The 20,289-nt window shown below is 45.2% G+C and overlaps 1 protein-coding gene across 3 annotated transcripts in view; it reads left to right on the top strand.

Annotated features, from left to right (window-relative positions):
* LOC146833012 (TLC domain-containing protein 4-A-like) overlaps nucleotides 1–20,289 on the top strand; it is a 375,443-nt gene that overhangs the window by 112,527 nt on the left and 242,627 nt on the right. For all 3 annotated transcript variants that reach the window (XR_014960484.1, XR_014960483.1, XM_085600575.1), the window contains exon 6: nucleotides 3,225–3,298. Coding sequence is in view for 1 of the 3 variants with exons in the window: in XM_085600575.1 (XP_085456701.1) it covers nucleotides 3,225–3,298 (74 nt within the window). In the remaining 2 variants the exon portion in view is untranslated. The remainder of the gene's footprint in view (nucleotides 1–3,224; nucleotides 3,299–20,289) is intronic.

The following is a 20,289-nucleotide window of genomic DNA, read 5'->3' on the forward strand; positions in this document are numbered from 1 at the left end:
AGAGACATTCTAACTTAACTACTTATGTCAGCTGTAACAGATTAGGAACCACTCTTTTAGCCAAATAGTAATTGGGAATGAAATGACTGTAGCATTTGCATCCTGCACCTTCAAGAGTGCCGAAATTACATTTTCTGTAGTGGGGGGCAAAGGCATAGTATGCTTTGGGGCAGGAAAAAGTTTCAATTTCTTTTGTAGGTCCTGCCATTTGTTCTGTGAACTGACCACAAACCTCTTGGTTTTGCTTTTACTACTAAAGGTATGGAACGTTCTTTACTTATAAAAGCTAGATGTTTTTTAGAGTTGGAAGGGTTTTTAACTGTACATTGGAGTGTTTCCAGTGTACACAGAATTAAGCAGCAGACCGTCTTTCCATATTACCTTTTCATAGGAAGGACGAGAAAGTGCAAAGTGAAGTTGCTGCCACTGTAGTGGAATATTTAAAACTAGAAGAGTGAAAGGAAGGGATGGTTAACAACATCTTTCTGATGAATATAAGAGGCAAAATTCCTTAAGATGTGCCCATGTGATTTTGTGGCGCAGTTGAAGAACTTAGAAGGTTTTGGGAAGTCAGAAATGAAATCTGTATCCTGGGTAACTTTTTATACAGGAGAGAGAAGCTTGTGCCCCCTTATAATTTGCATGACAAGCTAATAGACCTTGCTCATGAAGGACATTTAGGGTGTACACTCACCAAGAACAAAGTAAGATCACATGATTGGTGTTCAGAGTTGATTCTGTGGTAGAAAAGAATATAAGAGGGTGCATTAAGTGTGTTTTCAGAGACAAAACAAAGTCCGTGAGAAGGTCGCCTGCATCCTTTATATAACTCCCAGCCAAACCAAGGAACTAAGCTGCTCTTGATGTGATTGGTCCTATCACGTAGCAGGTTTGGACAAAAGAACATTCTATGTTTAACTGATTACCATTATATGTGGTTGGTTTTAAAGGCAGTCTGTGATGCTAACATGAGGACAGTAATTGTGTTCTTAGAATTTTATTTTCAATGAAGGTACTTAACAAACGTTAGTGACGTGTAAGTGTGTCTAAACAGAAGGTCTATTGCAAACCTTAGCACAGCCTTATACTGCCAGAGGGCAAACAGCCAAGTGCAATGAATAAATAGAATAGCGAAAGAGTTTATTAAACTCTGCAGTGAGGGTCATCTATTAAAGAAAGTGTTGTTCTAAGTGGTTTAGTTTTATTGTACCACTCCTGAGTAACAGGACTCGAGGTTTGCAATTGGTATCCTTGAAGGGACTACTCTTAGGTACTAAAATGACACCATGTAGACGAAAGGAGGAGACATGATATACATATATATTTGCAGTTTTATTTAGTGCACCAAGGGCATTGGTGCGCTAAACATGAGCACCAGATTATATTACAAGGTCAGGTTTTCTTGGAGAATAGGTGATTTGCTCAGAATCACAAGATGTTGAGCTGACGCTGCGACTTGTACCTGGTTTCCCAGTTCCAAGGTTGCCAGCTCTGGCCTTTAGGCCACATCTTCTCCCTATATGGGTGGAAAGACAGAGTGTGATGGACAAGATTCTAGCTTATAAAAAAATGTTTTTATCCACAGTGTGTCCTTTCTATGGTAATCACATGATTGCATCCAATTTTCATATTTATAGTAAAGAGATGTATTGAACTTTCATACACACGTACAAAGCCCTACACAACACAGGACCAGAATACCTGAACAGCCACATACACTTTCACCAACTCAATAGACACCTATGCGGTGCCTCACTCGCACTAGCACACACTGCCCTCATCTGCATAAGCAAAACAGGAGGACGCTGATTCCCCTACATCTCACCCAAGACATGGAATGACCTACCACAACACATCAAAGCCTCCTCCTCACTTTTCTTGAGTTTTGCAAGAAGCTGAAGACCTGGCTCTTCGTATAAGCTTCTTCAGGACCACACACCTGCCCAGGCACCTGGGTACCCCCTCGGGTGATTAGTGTGCTTTATAAATCAACTTAACATATTTCTGTACATATTCAATTTTTGCCCCCTTTTCCTTGCCTTTCCCTAGATCCTAAGTCTTCTAAGGCGGCAGTTGGTGAAGGAGAGCTTTTTTGAGGAGAACATTTTGTAAAAACTGGAAGTTGGATTGTTGATGTTATTTACAATAATCTTCAATTAATATTTATTCCTTGAAGACATTATTTAGAGCTTCATTATATTACCTAGCAAGAGAAGAATTGGTGACTTTTCTGCTACGGTGTGTTACCTTTACTAGGGATCATTACATCGATTAATATTTACAACACTTTTGTTTATGTAGCATGTCAACATCGTCCCACATTTATAACTCATTTAAACTATACCTAGTAAAGATAACTTTACTTTTTTATACTATCTTTTTTGTAAATGTTTTATTATTATTTGATTTCGAAAATATAATACTTTTTTTTTTTTTGGGACTTCCCATTGAGTTTTTATAATTATATAGTGTGAGTTAAGGTTAGAGAAATAAATAAAGGCTTAAAAAGTATTAATCTTTAGGGCCAATTGGTGGCACAGTGGCCTTAAAATAATGTCTGCATAACGGAGAGCTTGCTCTTTCTAAATTCCATTGTAATCTACCAGAGTTTAATCGGAAATCTTAAAGTATATTATGTATTAGGGAATTAAAAAATAATAATTTGAATGTGTGGCATTGAGTAATATGCCCAAAAATGTGATTGTGATGCTTTTGAGTATTGTCTGTCACTCGCCTCACTAAAGTCACCCTCCTCCCTTCCCCCCACCCAGTTGGGCACACCAACGTTTTGTATTCTAATGTTGTTTGTAAATTGTTTGCTTAAACGAATATCTATCAGGTGCTTAGTGTGATTAAACAACACTTTAGCACTAATCAATTTCTCTGTGTTATTGATTTTTGATACCGTTTTTTCACTACTTTTGAATATAATTGTACTGGGACCACCACTTTCTATACTGCTCTACACCCAGGTCCCAGTGAGTTTGGGTATACCCTTGTTTATAACGGTCCTGATTTCTCTGTCATCTTCTTCGCCCACCTGTCCTTTCCAACCCCTTCTTTTCCCACCTCTCCCTCTCCTCTTCCCATTTGCCAGCTGTTTACTGCCTTTTTCCCTAGTTTACCCACATTCTCCTTCACACTCATACCCACGGTATTTAGCACGTGTACTAAGTTACATTGTATGGAATGTTTCACCTTGCTCTCACTTTCCACCCCTCCAGAATCGAGGTGTTCTGCCATTCTTTGCTAACTTCCGACTCATCTCTGAACTCTCAACCCCATTTGTGAACCAGAGGTAGGTGGCATTTGCAGTTCTAATTTGTCATCTGTAATGCTTTGTTCTTCCACTATGTGCTCCTACTACTCACAGCAACATCACTTATTTACTCATTACGCCACAAGAAGACTAACCCAATAACCAGGTTTAAAGGAGAAATGGAATGGTTACAGCTGTGGCCATGACGAAGCCCCAGTGACAAGTTAGAGGCTGTGCTGTTCGTTGTGCTTAGTTGGTAGTCTCTGGGTTTCTAATGTGGCCTGTGTGAAGAATTTTGGTGTCATGCTTGAGGTCCGGAGGTGGTCTCTGATCATGTTGTGGTTTATTTACCATGCAGTAATGGAAAGAGAAGTCAATGATTTGTCACCTTAGAAGATCCTCAAGGAACGAGACTGGATTAGGAGAGTTTTGTAGCAGTGCTCCCATGTGCTTGACTGGTGATGCCTCGTGGCTATGGCTCTGTGCTAACTCCGTATCGCCCTAGACCTAAAATAGCATATAAGCATCATCCTTTCCACTCCCAACTTTGTTGGTGCTCTAATAACTATAGCTTTTCCACAGTGTGGTGTTTGAGAGCAACATCCTCATTGAAACCGGATTCAAGCTGGGCCACGATTGCAGGAAGCTGATGTAAGTCACGGACCTGCAGGAGGTGTGCGTCTGGTGGCTGGTCTATAGATCTAACTGGGTCATGTAACACATTGTGCCTTCATGCACCTGAGGATGAAGAGAGACTGGGAGGTGAACGGACACAGGAAAAAGTTGTAGTCTTTGTGCAGATTCTGCACAGACCCCCTCCAAATAGCTGACTGACTCTAATCCATGGCTTCTAGTGCATTGCAACTGTGCTCAGAGGCTCAGTATTCTTCTTGACTTCGTCTCTGGTCCTGTCCCAGAGCAAGGTCGGCCTCAGGATACTGATAATAATAGTGAGAGGCATGGATAATACGCCCCCTCCAGTTATACTGATGATGCCTTATTCATTGATTTAAAACTGCCAGTGGGCTTGATTTGCTACATAGGCCACCAGTGGTAGAAAGTGCCTTATTTGCATTGGTGGTTTGGATGGCAATTAATGTACTAGAATTACAGCTACCCTCCACTGAGGCTAAAACAAATGTTTTGACAAAATATTGGAGCCTTAGCCACCAACATCTGAGCCCTTAATCCCATTTAATGACACCCTCACAGATACTTAAATGACTACCTGTTTGAAACCATGTTCTTGCCCACCTTTTAAATGGCAGATGGCCAGGCGGCATAGGCTAGCATCCCTTGAATTACATTTTCTCACAAAGAACCTTACGCTAGAGAGTCTGAAGGTACAGGCCTACACTTGTAAGGTGAATCCTAATTCCTTTCCAACCAGTACCCCGTCTAGAGAATCCAAAAGATTGATGCCTTTTACAAAGTTGTGTTTTCTTATGCCAACTTGACACTGCAATGCGTAAAAGCAGTCTATTTGACCAATCTGAAAATACCCTCGAGGACATGGCAAGTGAGATCTCAGAGGCAATACCAAAGGACCTTAGAGCTTGTTTTTCCCAGATTATTCATGATGGGCAGAACACTCTTCCCCTGCTATAACGGCCATGAAACAGCTTTCATTTGCACACGGTAGCACTTGCCCTACCAGTACAGGGCAGAATGGAGCACTTGCTCCCTGGTTGGCGATCCATCAGATCTGACAGATGGACCTTGTAAATTGAATTAAAAAAAGGCTACGTTTTTCACCTCCCAACAAGTCATCCTAGGGCTCCCTTATTGGGCCAGGAGGCTGTGGTACCCGGAAATCCTGAACATGAGCATCTGTCCTCATATCAAGCTACCACTTAGTGGGGACCTCCTGTCTCAGCACTCGAGCAGGATCATTCACCTAAATCTAAGCAACTTGCATCTCCCTGCGTGGTGTTTGAGCAGCGGCAGTTGATTGCTTCCAATTTGCTGCCTAAAGTGGTGGATGTCATCCTTGCCTCCAGACGTCCCTCCAGAAAATCCATCTGTGCTGGCTGCTGGGACAAATTTGTAACCTGGTGCAGTGCCCGGAACACCAGACCCCTTAAAGGCAATCTGTGAATGTGCTTCTGTTTGCTTTTTCTTTAGCCCTGCTAGGCCTTGGTGCGGACACCAGAAAAAGTTATTTTCCAGCTTGAAAAGAAGCTATTTTGAATGAATGTTGATCCCATATCGACAGTGTAAAAGGCACCATGACAAAAGGCAGATTTTGAAACTAGAAGTGGCCGAGCCGCTGAAAGCTTGGGCTATGCTCAAGGTCCTCTAGGACACTCGAACGAAAAATGAGTCTATGTTGGCCCCTCCCAATCCGAAGCTACAGAGGGCGGTGGAGTGGGGAATGGGTGTGTTAGTGTACCTGTGTTCATACTTTTGTTGGTGTCTAGCCCACAAAACAGTGAAACAAATATGCTGTGCGCTAACCGCTTTGGAGCTCTCCAAACCCATCATACATCAATTGAACACTGCCCATTCAATACACACATTAGGTTTATTTGAAACACTTTACATATCCCTCAATTCATTGTATCTAATTAGAGCATCTCCACATAGAGAGCCTAAACTAGGGTGACCAGACATCCCGAATTTGCCCGGACAGTCCCGGTTTTTCACCAGCTGTCTCGGCATATATTTTGGCAATTTTGGTTCAAGTCCTGGTTTTTAGAGGGGGTCTACTGAAAACAGTGAAAAGTACTTTTTTGGGTGTTCTAAAGCTGTGCTAGTTAGCAGCTGTTATAAGTAAGCAATTTTAATTAATAGCTATGATGTTGGTTGTAGAAATTAAATTTTATTTATTTTCTTAATGACTCTTCTGTGATCCTATGTTGATGTGAGCTGTCATTCTGCGCCATCCCGTTCATGAAAAATTGTAGTCCTTCCAATTTTTCCAAAATGTCCCGGTTTTTGGTTCTCAAGATCTGGTCTCCCATCTCTAAACGAATGCCTAAAATTGTCAACATTTCATAATAACTTGTGTAATTCACCACCTGCCACATGTGTGCCCAGTGCAGTTTTGCTTTTTTTCAGCTAGTGAGATAATCCCGGCCATTATCTTTTTCATAATACTGCTCTCTCAAAAAATACATGAAATTTGCACACCAGAACTCCACTAAACAGAACGTTATTAAAAATAAGTAACTGAGCATTGGCGTTCCAGATTTTATGTTTTCTGCAATTTCGTGGCAACTGATTTATGCCTCAAATAATCTGCCTTTGCAAACAGAGTTAAAATAACTTGCAGACTTCCAAAGAAGTCATCAATCTTTAGTATGATTTAACATACTGAGCTGCTAAACTTGTGCTATTCAGGTTCCTTAGACAATATTAGCGTATGAGTGTGTGTTATGGTGGACAACTTTACTTTATGATTTTGCAGGACACTTTGCCTGTGCGGTGACTCTATTGTGCACTGAGTCATTACAAGACGTTTATATGGGAAGGAGCATACTTGTCGCTAAGTGAGAGGAGACGGCGTTGGTCTGTGATTTCATGGTGAGCTTGTTGTCAATGATTCCAAGGTTTTTGGCTGGTTTGAGGGAGTGGGTTCAGGTCCTGGGTCTGATGGCTACTAGGATGCGTTCCATGTGTTCATGCTGTTGCCGGTGATCAGTACTTCCATCTTATCTGTGTTCAGCTGCAGGCATTTGTTCTTCATCCAATCGGTGACGCTGGTCATGCATCTGTGAAAGTTGGTTCTGGTGGTGGTAGGGTCATCGGTGAGTGAGAGGATGAATTGGGTGTCGTCTGGGTAGGAAATTATGTTGAAACAGTGGGATTGGACGATGTTGGCCAGTGGGTTCATATAAGTGCTGAAGAGCGTGGGGCTGAGGGATGAGCCCTGGGGGACACTGCAGGTGAGCTGCTTGGGTTTGGAGGTGGGAGGTGAATATTTTAGGTTCGAGGCATGTGGGCTGCTGAATTCATATCTGTGCATAGATCGCCGCCTAGTGTTGGGTCCGGATGATTGCACATTGTTGTCCTGGAAGAGGCTTCGAAGTATCACGAGATAGGTGGCTCCTCCCCTGGACTACAGTGCGCATGGGCATCCTCTCCATCCTTAGATTGTTTTTTTCCGCCATTGGGTTCGGATGTGCTTATCTTAGCTCAAGTTCGGAAACTTTAGTTTAAGGCCAAAAGGCCTTTAGATCTCGTCGGTATTGTTCGCGTTCGGTATCGACCAGTTTATTTTGTGTTTTAGTACCTTCTTCACGCTTTTCGGATCCGCTTCGGTCCAAACATCGATCACCGCTCGACAATGGAATCGAGGACTCCTTTCAAGAGATGTCCTTTATGCCATGCCAAATACCCACACGTCGATGTCCATCCGGTGTGCAACAAATGTCCCTCACCGGATCATGATGAGTCGAAATGTATGGCCTGCGCCCGGTTCCGCTCGAAGAAGACTCTGCGGAATCGACTGGCAGCGAGATTGGAGGCACAGCAATCGGCGCCTGCCCCGGTCAACATCTTCAGCACCGAGGATGAGGAAGCCGAGAGAGTAGAAGACATAGACTCCAGCCACGCTTCCAAACATGAATCCTGATCGGAAGACGATGATGAGGTGATCTTCGAAGACGTCGTCGACGAGGTAGGAGACTACAATGAGGCCCTTGGGGCCGAGGAAGATAGCTCCAGCGAAGAGCTAGGCCAACCCGTCGATACGGAGGCCGAGAGACAAAGTCGTCATAAGGCTCAGGTCGAGGGATCGCCTGCGTGCCTTACCCAAGATCAGTCACACAGTTCTTCGGCCCCGCCTCAAGGCCCGGCCTCGAACATTTCACAGGAGCCATTAAAATCGAAGACGACTGGATTTCCTTCAGTGAAACCGAAACCGTCCGTCGCACCGGTTACATCGAAACCGAAAGTGAAACTAGTTGCGATCGGATCGAAGGCCTCGAAGCCCTCCACTCCTTTGACGCCGGCACAGGTCATCGGCACCGAACACGCCAAAAGAGATTTCGGTGCCGAGCTCACCGCGACGGGTTCCGGCGCCGAGCCAAAGAAGAAGGCCCTCGGTCCCCACAAGGCGCCTCGGCCTATGGCACCGAAGATTACGGCCCAACCCACCAAGGGCAAGGTGGTCGATCCGTCTGCGTCAACATCAAAGGGTGCGGCGCCGGCCAAATCATCGGCTCCAAGGAGCGTCGATACCCACCTTCGGATCGACGACCCAAAGACTGGGAATAAATCGGATACCGCTTCGACGCCTGCCTCCAAGGTGCCTATCGGTTCCAAAGCGCCATCTGCGTTCACCTTGCAACAGGTCTCAGCGTCGTTGCAACGCATCAGGGACCGGGCAACCCTCCAACCTACGTCGGGTCCCGAAACGCAAAAGGCCGCGAAAGCACACTCTGCGCCGGCGCACATCACATTTGGATTGCCGCCGCCCACGGCGCCGAAAATGTTCGAAATTCGGACACGTGTCCACCGAACACAGACGCTATCCACTGGACAAATCGATATCGAGCCTTCACAGGCACACTTTATCAACGCCGACACTGGTAGGCTGATGCTCCGCAAGCGGAAAATCACACCAGAGAAGGGTTTGGACTCATACAAGATTCCTTTGAAACAAAAACTGCCTGCAGGCTCCGCACCAGTGCTTCATGAAACCTTTCAACCCTTCCTTCAGGACCCACCGTCTTTTTCTCCTACGCATTCAGAGGCAGACGCCGGAGAGGACTATATAGGGGATGATACCACCTACCCGGTGGATATCGATCCTGATGATCACATGCAAGACCCAGATCAGGCATGGGATGACCCCTCCGACCAGGGTAACGCACCTGATACTCCTGACACGCAGCTTTATAATATAAAGACATCTCCCACAGAGGACACTGTTGCCTTTAATGCCCTTATAGAACGGGCTGCTGCCAATCATGGAGTGGAACTACATTCTGACACTGTAGAGGAAGATTTCTTATTGGACACGTTCGCCTCCTCTGAGAAAACCGTCAAAACTCTGCCAATGTTGAAGGGAGGTCTTAAACCTGCAAAAGACATTTTTAAAGAAACAACCAGGGCACGGGTGTTGAACCCCAGAATCGGAAAAAAATACAAGCCTGCACCCGGAGACCCTATGTACATTAAGGGTCAGTTACCATTAGACTCCATGGTTGTTGCTAATGCTCGCAAACGGGCACATTCACAAACAACGGGTGATGCTCCTCCCCCCGACAAGGAGTCCAAAGTGCTGGAGACATCAGGCAAAAGGATAGCAGCGCAAGCAGCAAACATCTGGCGCATTGCCAACACCCAGGCACTCCTGGCCCGTTATGATAGGTCACACTATGACACACTAGAATCACTGCTACAACACTTGCCAGATGAATACAAAGAGGCAGCAGAGCTCCTTATCAGAGAGGGACAACTTCTTACAAATGCGTCCATCAAATGCGCACTGGATGCAGCCGACACTGCAGCAAGGGCGATCAATACAAGCGTAATGTTGCGGAGGCACGCATGGTTAAGAATCTCCAGCTTCAAACCTGAAATTCAAAACAATATCTTAAATCAGTGGTTCCCAAACTTTTGACTCCTGAGGACCCCCATTGAGTCACCACTGGAAGCCAAGGACCCCCAAGCAATTTGTAGGATTTAAATTTCAAACATTAAAACAGTAATTCGAAAAAAATAAACACACGTGTGCACACAAAACAAATACTCGAATTACTAAGGATTTTAGGGGTATATTTACAAGTCCCTATCGCCATGGGAACGTCACTTTTTGAGATGTTCCTGTGGCAATAGGGGCTTCGCCTTATTTAGAAGGCAGCGTTAAGCCACTTATTGTGGCTTAACGCTGCCTTGTAAATAAGGCCCCCTTTCACGCAATGCTTAGCGTGAAAAAGGTGGGCAGTGGGCGTTTCACTCCAACACCCACTGATTTTGACACTGCCCTCTATTTACAAGGTCAGCTTAAATAGGAGACAGCACCAAAATTAAGACCATGAAAAACCTGGTATTAACTTGGCGAAATAAGGAGAAATGCCTTATTTCTCCTCGGTTTTTTTTCCCACGGAAAAAGCAAAACACCTTTGATTGTTTATGTTCAGGAAGGTGGCCCTTCCTGCACATAAACAATCTTTAATAAAAATGGCGTTTTGTAACTTCCATGTGTGCTGCATTAGGCAGCACACACAGAAGTGACAAAACGGCATTACAAAATTGTTCATGTGCAGGAAGTGGGAACATAGCAGCATCAGGATAAGGATAGACTGGGAATAAACATATGTTGCTAACTTTTACCATGCAGTTTGCAAGCAGCTCTTTGATGACAGTTTATAGGACACTGCTAGATTATGATTGTCCCGTATGAATTGCACAGTGACAAAAGAATCGCTGACAAAATTAGTAACCCACTGATATATGCACATAAAATACAGTTTTTTCAAATGCATTGCACACGTTCTTTGCAGTAGGCATATTAACCCTCTGTGTCACATTAGATAAGTCAAAGCTGCCACTGGACAAAACTCTCATCTCTCTCCAGCAGGTACATTAATCACTGGCATTTTCTTGACACTTTTATAGTTGCTCGAAAACTGCTAATTTTACAAGGAACTTTGCAGTGCTTTTAAAACTGCTGCCTGCGGACCCCCTGGGAATGTGCCACGGACCCCTGGGGGTCCTCGGACCCCAGTTTGGGAAACACTGTCTTAAATCAACCGGTCAACCTAGACTTTTTATTTGGCCCCGAGGTTGACACTACCCTCGAAAAAATTAAAGACACTGAAACTGCAAAATCAATGGGGGCTCTGCAGTCGCAGCAGTTTCGGAGTGGCTCCTTTCGTCGCCCCGGGAATAGAGGAGCAGCTAGAGGTCAGGGGTCCCAGCAGCAGTACAATAAAGGGGGTACGCAAAGTACCTATGATAAAAACAATAGAGGTGGATATCGTGGATCCAGCACCAAAGGCAGAGGACGTGGGTACGGCAACACCAGGTCCTCCCCCAAAAACAAACAGTGACGCCTTCTCCCTGCCCCCCGACCACATAACACCTGTCGGGGGGAGATTCCAACAGTTCCTGTTAGTCTGGAAGTCCATCACCACAGACAGGTGGGTCAGGGAAATTATCCAGTACGGTTACTGTCTAGAATTAACGTCCACTCCACCCAACATACCGCCAAAGCACCGTCCTATGTCCGTAGAGCACTTGGCATTATTGCAGCAGGAAGTACTAAGTATGCTGCAAAAAGGTGCAATAGAAGTCGTGCCCGTAAACCAACAAGGGACAGGGGTGTACTCTCTGTACTTCTTAATCCCAAAAAAGGACGGATCTCTCAGACCTATACTAGACCTGAGACCCCTCAACCACTACATTCTGTCAGAGCATTTCCATATGCTCACCCTACAGCAGGTTCTACCGTTACTCAGTCAGGGAGACTTCCTAGCCACACTGGATTTGAAAGATTCGTATTTCCACATACCCATACACCCATCGCACAGAAAATATCTCAGGTTCACTATTCAGAATCACCATTATCAGTTCAAAGTTCTCCCCTTCGGAGTAACAACGGCACCCAGGGTCTTTACCAAGTGCCTAGCAACAGTGGCTGCACATCTACGGAGACAGCATATTCACGTCTTCCCTTACCTGGACGACTGGCTTGTTCAAGCAAAGTCAGCCCAGCAATGTGCCAGCCACATGTCCCTCACCATTCACCTTCTTCACAGTCTAGGATTCTCACTAAATTACCCAAAATCACATCTTCAACCCGCGCACGTACGCCAGTACCTGGGCGCGACCATAAACACTCTGACAGCCACAGCTCAGCCAAATTTAGTGAGGATCAACAGCATACAACTGCTGATCACAAAGTTAAAACCTCAACACTCCCTTCCAGCGCGAGTGTTCATGCAGTTGATAGGCATGATGGCCTCCTGCATTTTCATAGTCCCGCACGCGAGACTACATATGCGCCCGCTTCAGGAGTGCTTGGCACGTCAATGGAATCAGGCTCAAGGACAATTAACAGACCTAGTGTTGGTGAGCGGTCGGGCATACAACTCTCTGCATTGGTGGAATCCACAAAACCTTTGCAAGGGCCGACCGTTCCAAGAGCCTGTTCCGCAAATAATACTGACAGCGGACGCGTCTCTCCAGGGATGGGGAGCTCATGTACTCAATTACACAGTGCAGGCACTATGGACAACACAGCAAAAGAAGATGCACATCAACCTTCTGGAACTGATGGCAATCTTCCTAGCTATGAAGGCATTCAAAGTACACTTATGCAACAAAGTCGTGTTGATCCGGACGGACAACATGACTGCCATGTACTACATACAGAAGCAGGGAGGAACACACTCTCCACAGTTGTCTCATCTGGCTCAGAGCATGTGGAAGTGGGCCATTCAAAGGAACATATTCCTCATGGCGGAACACCTCCCAGGCAAAGACAACCAGATGGCGGATCTGCTCAGCAGACACAGCCACCAAATGCACGAGTGGGAGCTACATCCATCAGTACTCAAACCGTACTTCCAACAGTGGGGTCATCCAGAGATAGACCTATTCGCCACAAGGGAAAACGCAAAATGCCGAAACTTTGCCGCCAGGTTCCCGCACCCACAGTCGCAGGGCAATGCGATATGGATGAACTGGTCAGGCAGATTTGCGTACGCTTTTCCCCCAGCGCCATTGATACCGCTAGTGGCACGCAAACTGTGACAACACTCACTGACACTCATCCTAGTTGCTCCAACATGGGCACGCCAACCATGGTACACCACCTTTCTAGAACTTTCCGTGGTGCCGCATCAAAGGCTGCGGATCACACCCGCACTCTTAACGCAGAACCATGGCGAAATTCAGCACCCAGATCCGCAACAGCTGAACCTGGCAATCTGGCTCCTGAAGTCTTAGAGTTTGGCTACCTAAACCTGCCACCTGAATGTATGGATATCATCAAGGAGGCCAGAAGACCCACAACCAGAGCTTGCTATGCGGCTAAATGGAAAAGGTTTGTCATTTACTGCAACAACAATGACATTAACCCGCTGGATGCATCCATTCAAAACATCATCTGTTACCTCTTACACTTATACCGATGCAATCTGGCATACAACTCCATACGTATACATTTAACCGCAATAGCAGCCTATCTCCAAAACAGGCAGCACCTCTCTTTATTCAGAGTGCCTGCCATTAAAGCCTTCTTAGAGGGACTCAAACAAGTGATTCCCCCAAGACACCCACCGGCACCAGTGTGGAACCTCAATGTGGTCCTCACCAGATTAATGGGTCCACCTTTCGAACCTCTCCATTCATGAGAGATTCAATTCCTCACCTGGAAAGTAGCTTTCTTAGTGGCAATCACTTCGTTGAGAAGAGTTAGTGAACTCCAGGCACTAACCATTCAAGAGCCATTCATACAGGTTCACGCAAACAGAGTTGTACTACGTACCAACCCCAAATTCATGCCTAAAGTGATATCGCAGTTCCACATGAATCAGACTATTGAACTGCCGGTTTTCTTTCCAAATCCACAAACTGTCGTAGAGAGAATGCTCCATACACTAGATATAAAGAGGGCCCTCATGTAGGCCCTCATGTACTATATAGACAGAACAAAGGATTTTAAGAAAAACAAAACAACTTTTCGTTGCCTTTTCTCTACAACACAAGGGCAACGCCATTTCCAAAGCAGGGATAGCCAGATGGATCGTTAAATGTATTCAAATTTGCTATCAAAAAGCTAAACGCACATTAACGAGTCCCCCACGAGCCCACTCAACACAAAAGTTAGGGGCGCCCATGGCTTTCCTAGGAAACATTCCTATACAGCAAATATGTAGAGCAGCCACATGGTCCACTATACATACATTTACCAAACACTACTGTGTAGATGTACACTCAAAACAGCAGGCAGCTGTAGGACAGGCTGTTCTCAAAACTCTTTTTCAGACTGCTGCAGCTGGCACGGGCAGCCACCGCTAATGGAGGGACTGCTATATAATCTATGCACAGATATGAATTCAGCAGCCCACATGCCTCGAACTGAATATGCTACTTACCAGTATGCATCTGTTCTTGGCATGTAGGGCTGCTGACATTCATATCGCCCACCCTCCTCCCCGGCGCCTGTAGCGGCTGCAGCACTCAGAATTACTGTATAGCATGGTCATCACTTACTGTATCTACTCCATCACTGCCACAATGGCGAAAAACAATCTAAGGATGGAGAGGATGCCCATGCGCACTGTAGTCCAGGGGAGGAGCCACCTATCTCGTGATACTTCGAAGACTCTTCCAGGACAACAATGTGCAATCATCCGGACCCAACACTAGGCGGCGATCTATGCACAGATATGAATGTCAGCAGCCCTACATGCCAAGAACAGATGCATACTGGTAAGTAGCATATTCAATTCTTCTGGTGTGGAAAGAGGAGATCCATCCGAGGGCGCCCCATTGAATGCCAATGTGGTGGAGTCTTTCGATCAGTGTGTGGTGGGATATGGTGTCGAAGGCTGTCAAGAGGTCGAGGAGGATCAGAGCTGCTTTCTCTCCTCGGTCGAGAAGGGTTTGGATGTTGGTGGCGGCGATTAGAGTGGTTCTGGTGCTGTGATTGCTGATGAAGCCAGATTGGGAGGCAGGTTCTGCTCCAGGTGTGTCATGAGTTGCTTGTTGATTAGCTTTTCCAGTAATTTTGCTGGGAATAGGAGCAGGGAGATTGGCCTGTAATTTTTCATTTTGCTGGTGTCGGTGGAGGGTTTTTTGAGTAGTGGTCTGACATGGCTATGTTTCCCAGCATCTGAAAATGTTGCGGTGATTAGTTCCCGGCCGATCCTTTAGTTTTCGAGGTTGAAGATATGGTGCGAGCATAAGTCTTAGGGAGCTCCTGAGTGGATGGATTTCATGGTGGAGGTGTTGTCCTGGGTGGAGAGGATGTTCTGGGTGGTCAATTTGTGTTTCGTGTCGGTTGCAGTGGTGTTGTATCTTTTGAGGAAGTCTGTAGGTGTGGGTTTGGGTTAGAAGTTTCTGTATATGTGTGTGTGTATATATATATCTATATATCCCACTGGCGGTCGCCAGTGGGTAGTTATAGTTAGGACCTATTATCAATAGGAAATCCGCAACATTCTATTTAGAATAACTTTGGCGCGGGTTGACGAATCTTCGCGAAATTTTCAAAACTCGTGGCCCGCTCCGGTCCGCTCCTATCCTGAAAGTCTCCGGGTGATTCGTCAAGCGGGGGACGAGAAAAAAGGGGGTCCCAAAACGTGTTTTCCCCATGCAATTTTCCATGGGGACCTTTAGTCGTAGCTACAGACCGAACTGCTGAACATAATTGCACCAAATTTGGCAGAAAGGTAGACCTTGGTTCAGAGTCGTGCCTGTTGCTTAAATGGTGTAAATCCGTTTAGTAGTTCCTGAGAAAATCAAAAGTAAAATCACATATATATCTGGGCGGAGCCTAACCACACATCTCATCGTGAGATCTGATTGGCTGTCAGCACTTCATCCAAGAAGTGTTGGCAGCCATCTTGGGACCAATATACATGATAGCACCTCATTAAAAAGCATTGCAGTTAATAGAAGGTTTTAAGACTTTAGTTACATTATAAATCATTTGTTGATGGTACCATACTCATTTTAGGAATTGTGGTATGTTCTAAGGTGATTTTACCATGTGAAAAAGCCTTCTGCTGGGATATCATGAATCATGTTTGAGAGAAAACTATTTTCACATGCTTTTCCCACAGAGGTTTGGAAGGTGATCTATTAGCTAAACTGAGAGCATATTTTCTGTAAATTCACATTATCTTTCTCAGTCATGTGAGAATGAAGTCCGACATTCTCAGTAAAACATGTACATCCAACAAGGGCAGAGACTGTCAGTTGATTCCTTTGTGTTCTACTGCAGCTTCCCAGAGTGTTCTAAAGAACAACTAGAGCGCTAACAGTCCTACTTATGACAAACGTATTGCACACCTGAAGCCATCTTGATTGGAATAAAGTGGTAACTCTTAGAACATTTAATTTAAAAAGGAATAAAATGAGGGGGTTCATTTTGCCATAGAAAGTATGATTAGTGCTGCAGAAAGAAAAATTAGGGCACATTTTGAGCGACTTCTCAAATCCTCTTCTATTTCATTCAAAAAAATTCTGACATGCAGACTGAAACATGCACTTTCAATACCAGCAGCAGACTTCCCTGGTGAGCAGTAGCTTTACTACAGTGATCTAATGAGCAACTAGAGTGCTACCATTCAGAATTTATGGCAAATGTGTGACACATCTGAATGCCTTCTTGATGGAACCAAAGTAAACAAGCATTGAAAATGCAATAGGTCTCGCCCTCGTTTAAGTTAAAGCAATTCTGTTTGTAATTAGGTGGCTTTTTAGCTTTGCTTTTATTAGTGTTTTTCAAACTTTTGTGTACATAACGTGCATATGCATGCATATATGTATATGTATGCATGCATTTATATAGATATGCAGATTATATATATATGTGTATATATATATATATATATATATATATATACACATACATATATATAAATGCATATATATGCATATATATATATGTGCATATGTGTGCGTGTAGAGAGAGGTAGAGAGTAGTAGAGAGAGGTAGAGAGGTAGAGAGTAGAGGATGAATAGCAGAGCGTGAGTAGTAGAGAGTAGTAGAGTGAGTAGTAGAGAATAGTAGAGGGCGAGTAGCAGAGAGTAGTAGAGAATGGGAAATAGAGAGTAGCAGAGTGAGAGTAGCAGGGAGCGAGTAGCATAGAGTAAGTAGTAGAGTAGTAGAGAGTAGTCAGTCAGTGTCAGTCAGTCAGTGTCAGCTAGAGCAGCTCTGCTGACCTGGTTCTCTCCCTCTAAAGCAGCTCTGCTGACCTGGTTCTCTCCCTCTAAAGCAGCTCTGCTGACCTGGTTTCTCTGTGTCTACAGCAGGTCTGCTGACCTGGTTCTCTGGCTCTAGAGCAGCTCTGCAGACCTAGTTCTTAGGCTACAGAGTAGCTCTGCTGATCTGGTTCTCTAGCTCTACAACAGCTCTGCTGACCCGGTTCTCTCACCTCTAAAGCAGCTCTACGTACCTGGTTTCTCTGGCTCTAGAGCAGCTCTGCTGACCTGGTTCTCTGGCTCAGGAGCAGTTCTGCTGACCTGGTTCTTAGGCTCTAAAGCAGCTCTGCTGACCTGGTTCTCTGGCTCTAAAGCAGCTCTGCTGACCAGGTTCTCTGGCTCTAAAGCAGCTCTGCTGGCCTGGGTCTCTGGCTCTAAAGCAGCTCTGCTGGCCTGGTTCTCTCCCTCTAAAGCAGCTCTGCTGACTTGGTTTCTCTGGCTCTACAGCAGCTCTGCTGACCTGGTTCTCTGGCTCTAGAACCGCTCTGCTGACCTGGTTCTCTGGCTCTAAAGCAGCTCTGCTGACCCGGTTCTATGGCTGTAGAGCATCTCTGCTGACCTGGTCCCTTGGCTATAAAGCAGCTCTGCTGACCTGGTTCTCTCCCTCTAAAGCAGCTCTGCTGACCTGGTTCTATGGCTGTAGAGCATCTCTGCTGACCTGGTCCCTTGGCTATAAAGCAGCTCTGCTGACCTGGTTCTCTCCCTCTAAAGCAGCTCTGCTGACCTGGTTCTCTGGCGCTAAAGCAGCTCTACTGACCTGGTTTCTCTGGCTCTACAGCAGCTCTGTTGACCTGGTTCTCTGGCTCTAGAGCAGCTCTGCTGATCCGGTTCTTAGGCTCTAGAGCAGCTCTGCTGACCTAGTTCTCTGGCTCTAAAGCAGCTCTGCTGATCTGGTTCTATGGCTCTAAAGCAGCTCTGCTGACCTGGTTCACTGGCACTAGAGCAGCTCTGCTGACCTGGTTCTCTGGCTTTAAAGCAGCTCTGCTGACCTGTTTCTCTCCTTCTAAATCAGCTCTACTGACCTGGTTCTCTGGCTCTAGAGCAGCTCTGCTGACCTGGTTCTCTGGCTCTAGAGCAGCTCTGCTGACCTGGTTCTCTGGCTCTAAAGCAGCTCTGCTGACCTGGTTCTCTGGCTCTAAAGCAGCTCTACTGACCTGGTTTCTCTGGCTCTACAGCAGCTCTGTTGACCTGGTTCTCTGGCTCTACAGCAGCTCTGCTGATCCGGTTCTTAGGCTCTAGAGCAGCTCTGCTGACCTAGTTCTCTGGCTCTAAAGCAGTTCCGCTGACCTGGTTCTATGGCTCTAAAGCAGCTCTGCTGACCTGGTTTCTCTGGCTCTACAGCAGCTCTGCTGACCTAGTTCTTAGGCACTAGAGAAGCTCATCTGACCTGGTTCTCTGGCTCTACAACAGCTCTGCTGACCTGGTTCTCTGGCTCTAAAGCAGCTCTGCTGACCCGGTTCTATGGCTTTAAAGTAGTTCTGCTGACCTGGTTCTCTGGCTATAGAACAGCTCTACTGACCTGGTTCTCTGCCTCTAGAGCAGCTCTGCTGACCTGGTTCTCTCCCTCTAAAGCAGCTCTGCTGACCTGGTTCTCTCCCCCTAAAGCAGGTCTGCTGACCTGGTTTCTCTGGCCCTAGAGCAGCTCTGCTGACCTGGTTCTCTGGCTCTAAAGCAGCTTTGCTGACCTGGTTCTCTGGCTCTAAAGCAGCTCTGCTGACCTGGTTCTCTCCCTCTAAAGCTGCTCTGCTGACCTGGTTATCTGCCTCTAGAGCAGCTCTGCTGACCTGGTTCTCTGGCTCTAGAGCAGCTCTGCTGACCTGGGTCTCTGGTTCTAGAGCAGCTCTGCTGACCTGCTTCTTAGGCTCTAGAGCAGCTCTGTTGACCTGATTCTCTGGCTCTACAACGGCTCTGCTGACCTGGTTTTTCTGGCTCTACAGCAGCTCTGCTGACCTGGTTCTCTGGACTCACGATGTACGCACCCGACTTTGCGAAAATACATTAAAAATAATATAAGTTTATTAGAAGTACAAATATATTATTTTTATGAATATCTTAGATAATCTCTTGCCCTAATATGTATATTAAAGATACATACATATCATTTTGGAACATAATTTTTTTTTGCGGGAGTCGTGCACCCAGCGCGCCCCAGCACGTATAGGACGTCACGCGGGACCCGCAACCGCGCAAGCATCTCGTAACGTAATTCTCATGTGTTGGCAATGCACAGGAGCAGGAGTCGCGGACTGGTCGCATACCAATCGCGTACATCACGTAATATTAAATGTATATGATGTAACTGAAAAACACGCAGCCGTCGCACACCGTACGCGGATCCTTCACGAATTTTCTAAAATGGCGGCTAGAATGCGCGCACCCACCGTGATGTGCACGCTTTGAGTGCGCGGCTCCGAAAAAAAATCTGAATTTATTTTTTTAAAGAAAATAATATAAATATATTAAAAGAAAAGATGAAAACAAGAAAATTAATCAATATTTCACTTTGATTTTTTTTTTTTTTTTTGCGATTTCCAGAAAAAATATATAATGTTATTTAATGAATAAAATATTTATAAATAAACAGTTAAAAAACTGTAGCGAATTAGTACAAAAAAATAGGTATAACTCCTATCACACTTAAAAAATCTGCATTTAAAAACCTTGGAAATTCACTGAAAAAAAACATAGGTTTCAGTGAGTGGGTATGAAGTAACTGGTATTGGTGTGTCAATGGTTTCAAATATGGTACTCTGTATTTTACAGTGAGTGATGAAAGGTTATACTAGTGTATGATGAGGTGTATCAGATTGTCACGTGGAGGATGTCATCAGTGATGTCATCAGTGATGTCACTGACCATGTCATGAATGATGCAATATGTGACATCATCAGCAGTGCATTGCGGGCGAGCGAGTTATAGTTAGCAGAACTAACTATAACAGAGGAATTTCTATGGTTTTGTACGAGTGAAATTGCCAGCTAACTATAACACCCCTGAAACCTACTCTGTGAATATATATATATATATATATATATATATATATATATATATATATATATATATATATATATATATATGCAATCTTGTTGCGGAAGAAGTTGATAAGAAGTTGATGAGGTTGTCGCACAGCTCCTGTGAGG

Source organism: Triturus cristatus, chromosome 4_2, assembly GCF_964204655.1.
Source record: "Triturus cristatus chromosome 4_2, aTriCri1.1, whole genome shotgun sequence".
Taxonomy (NCBI): Eukaryota; Metazoa; Chordata; class Amphibia; order Caudata; family Salamandridae; genus Triturus; species Triturus cristatus.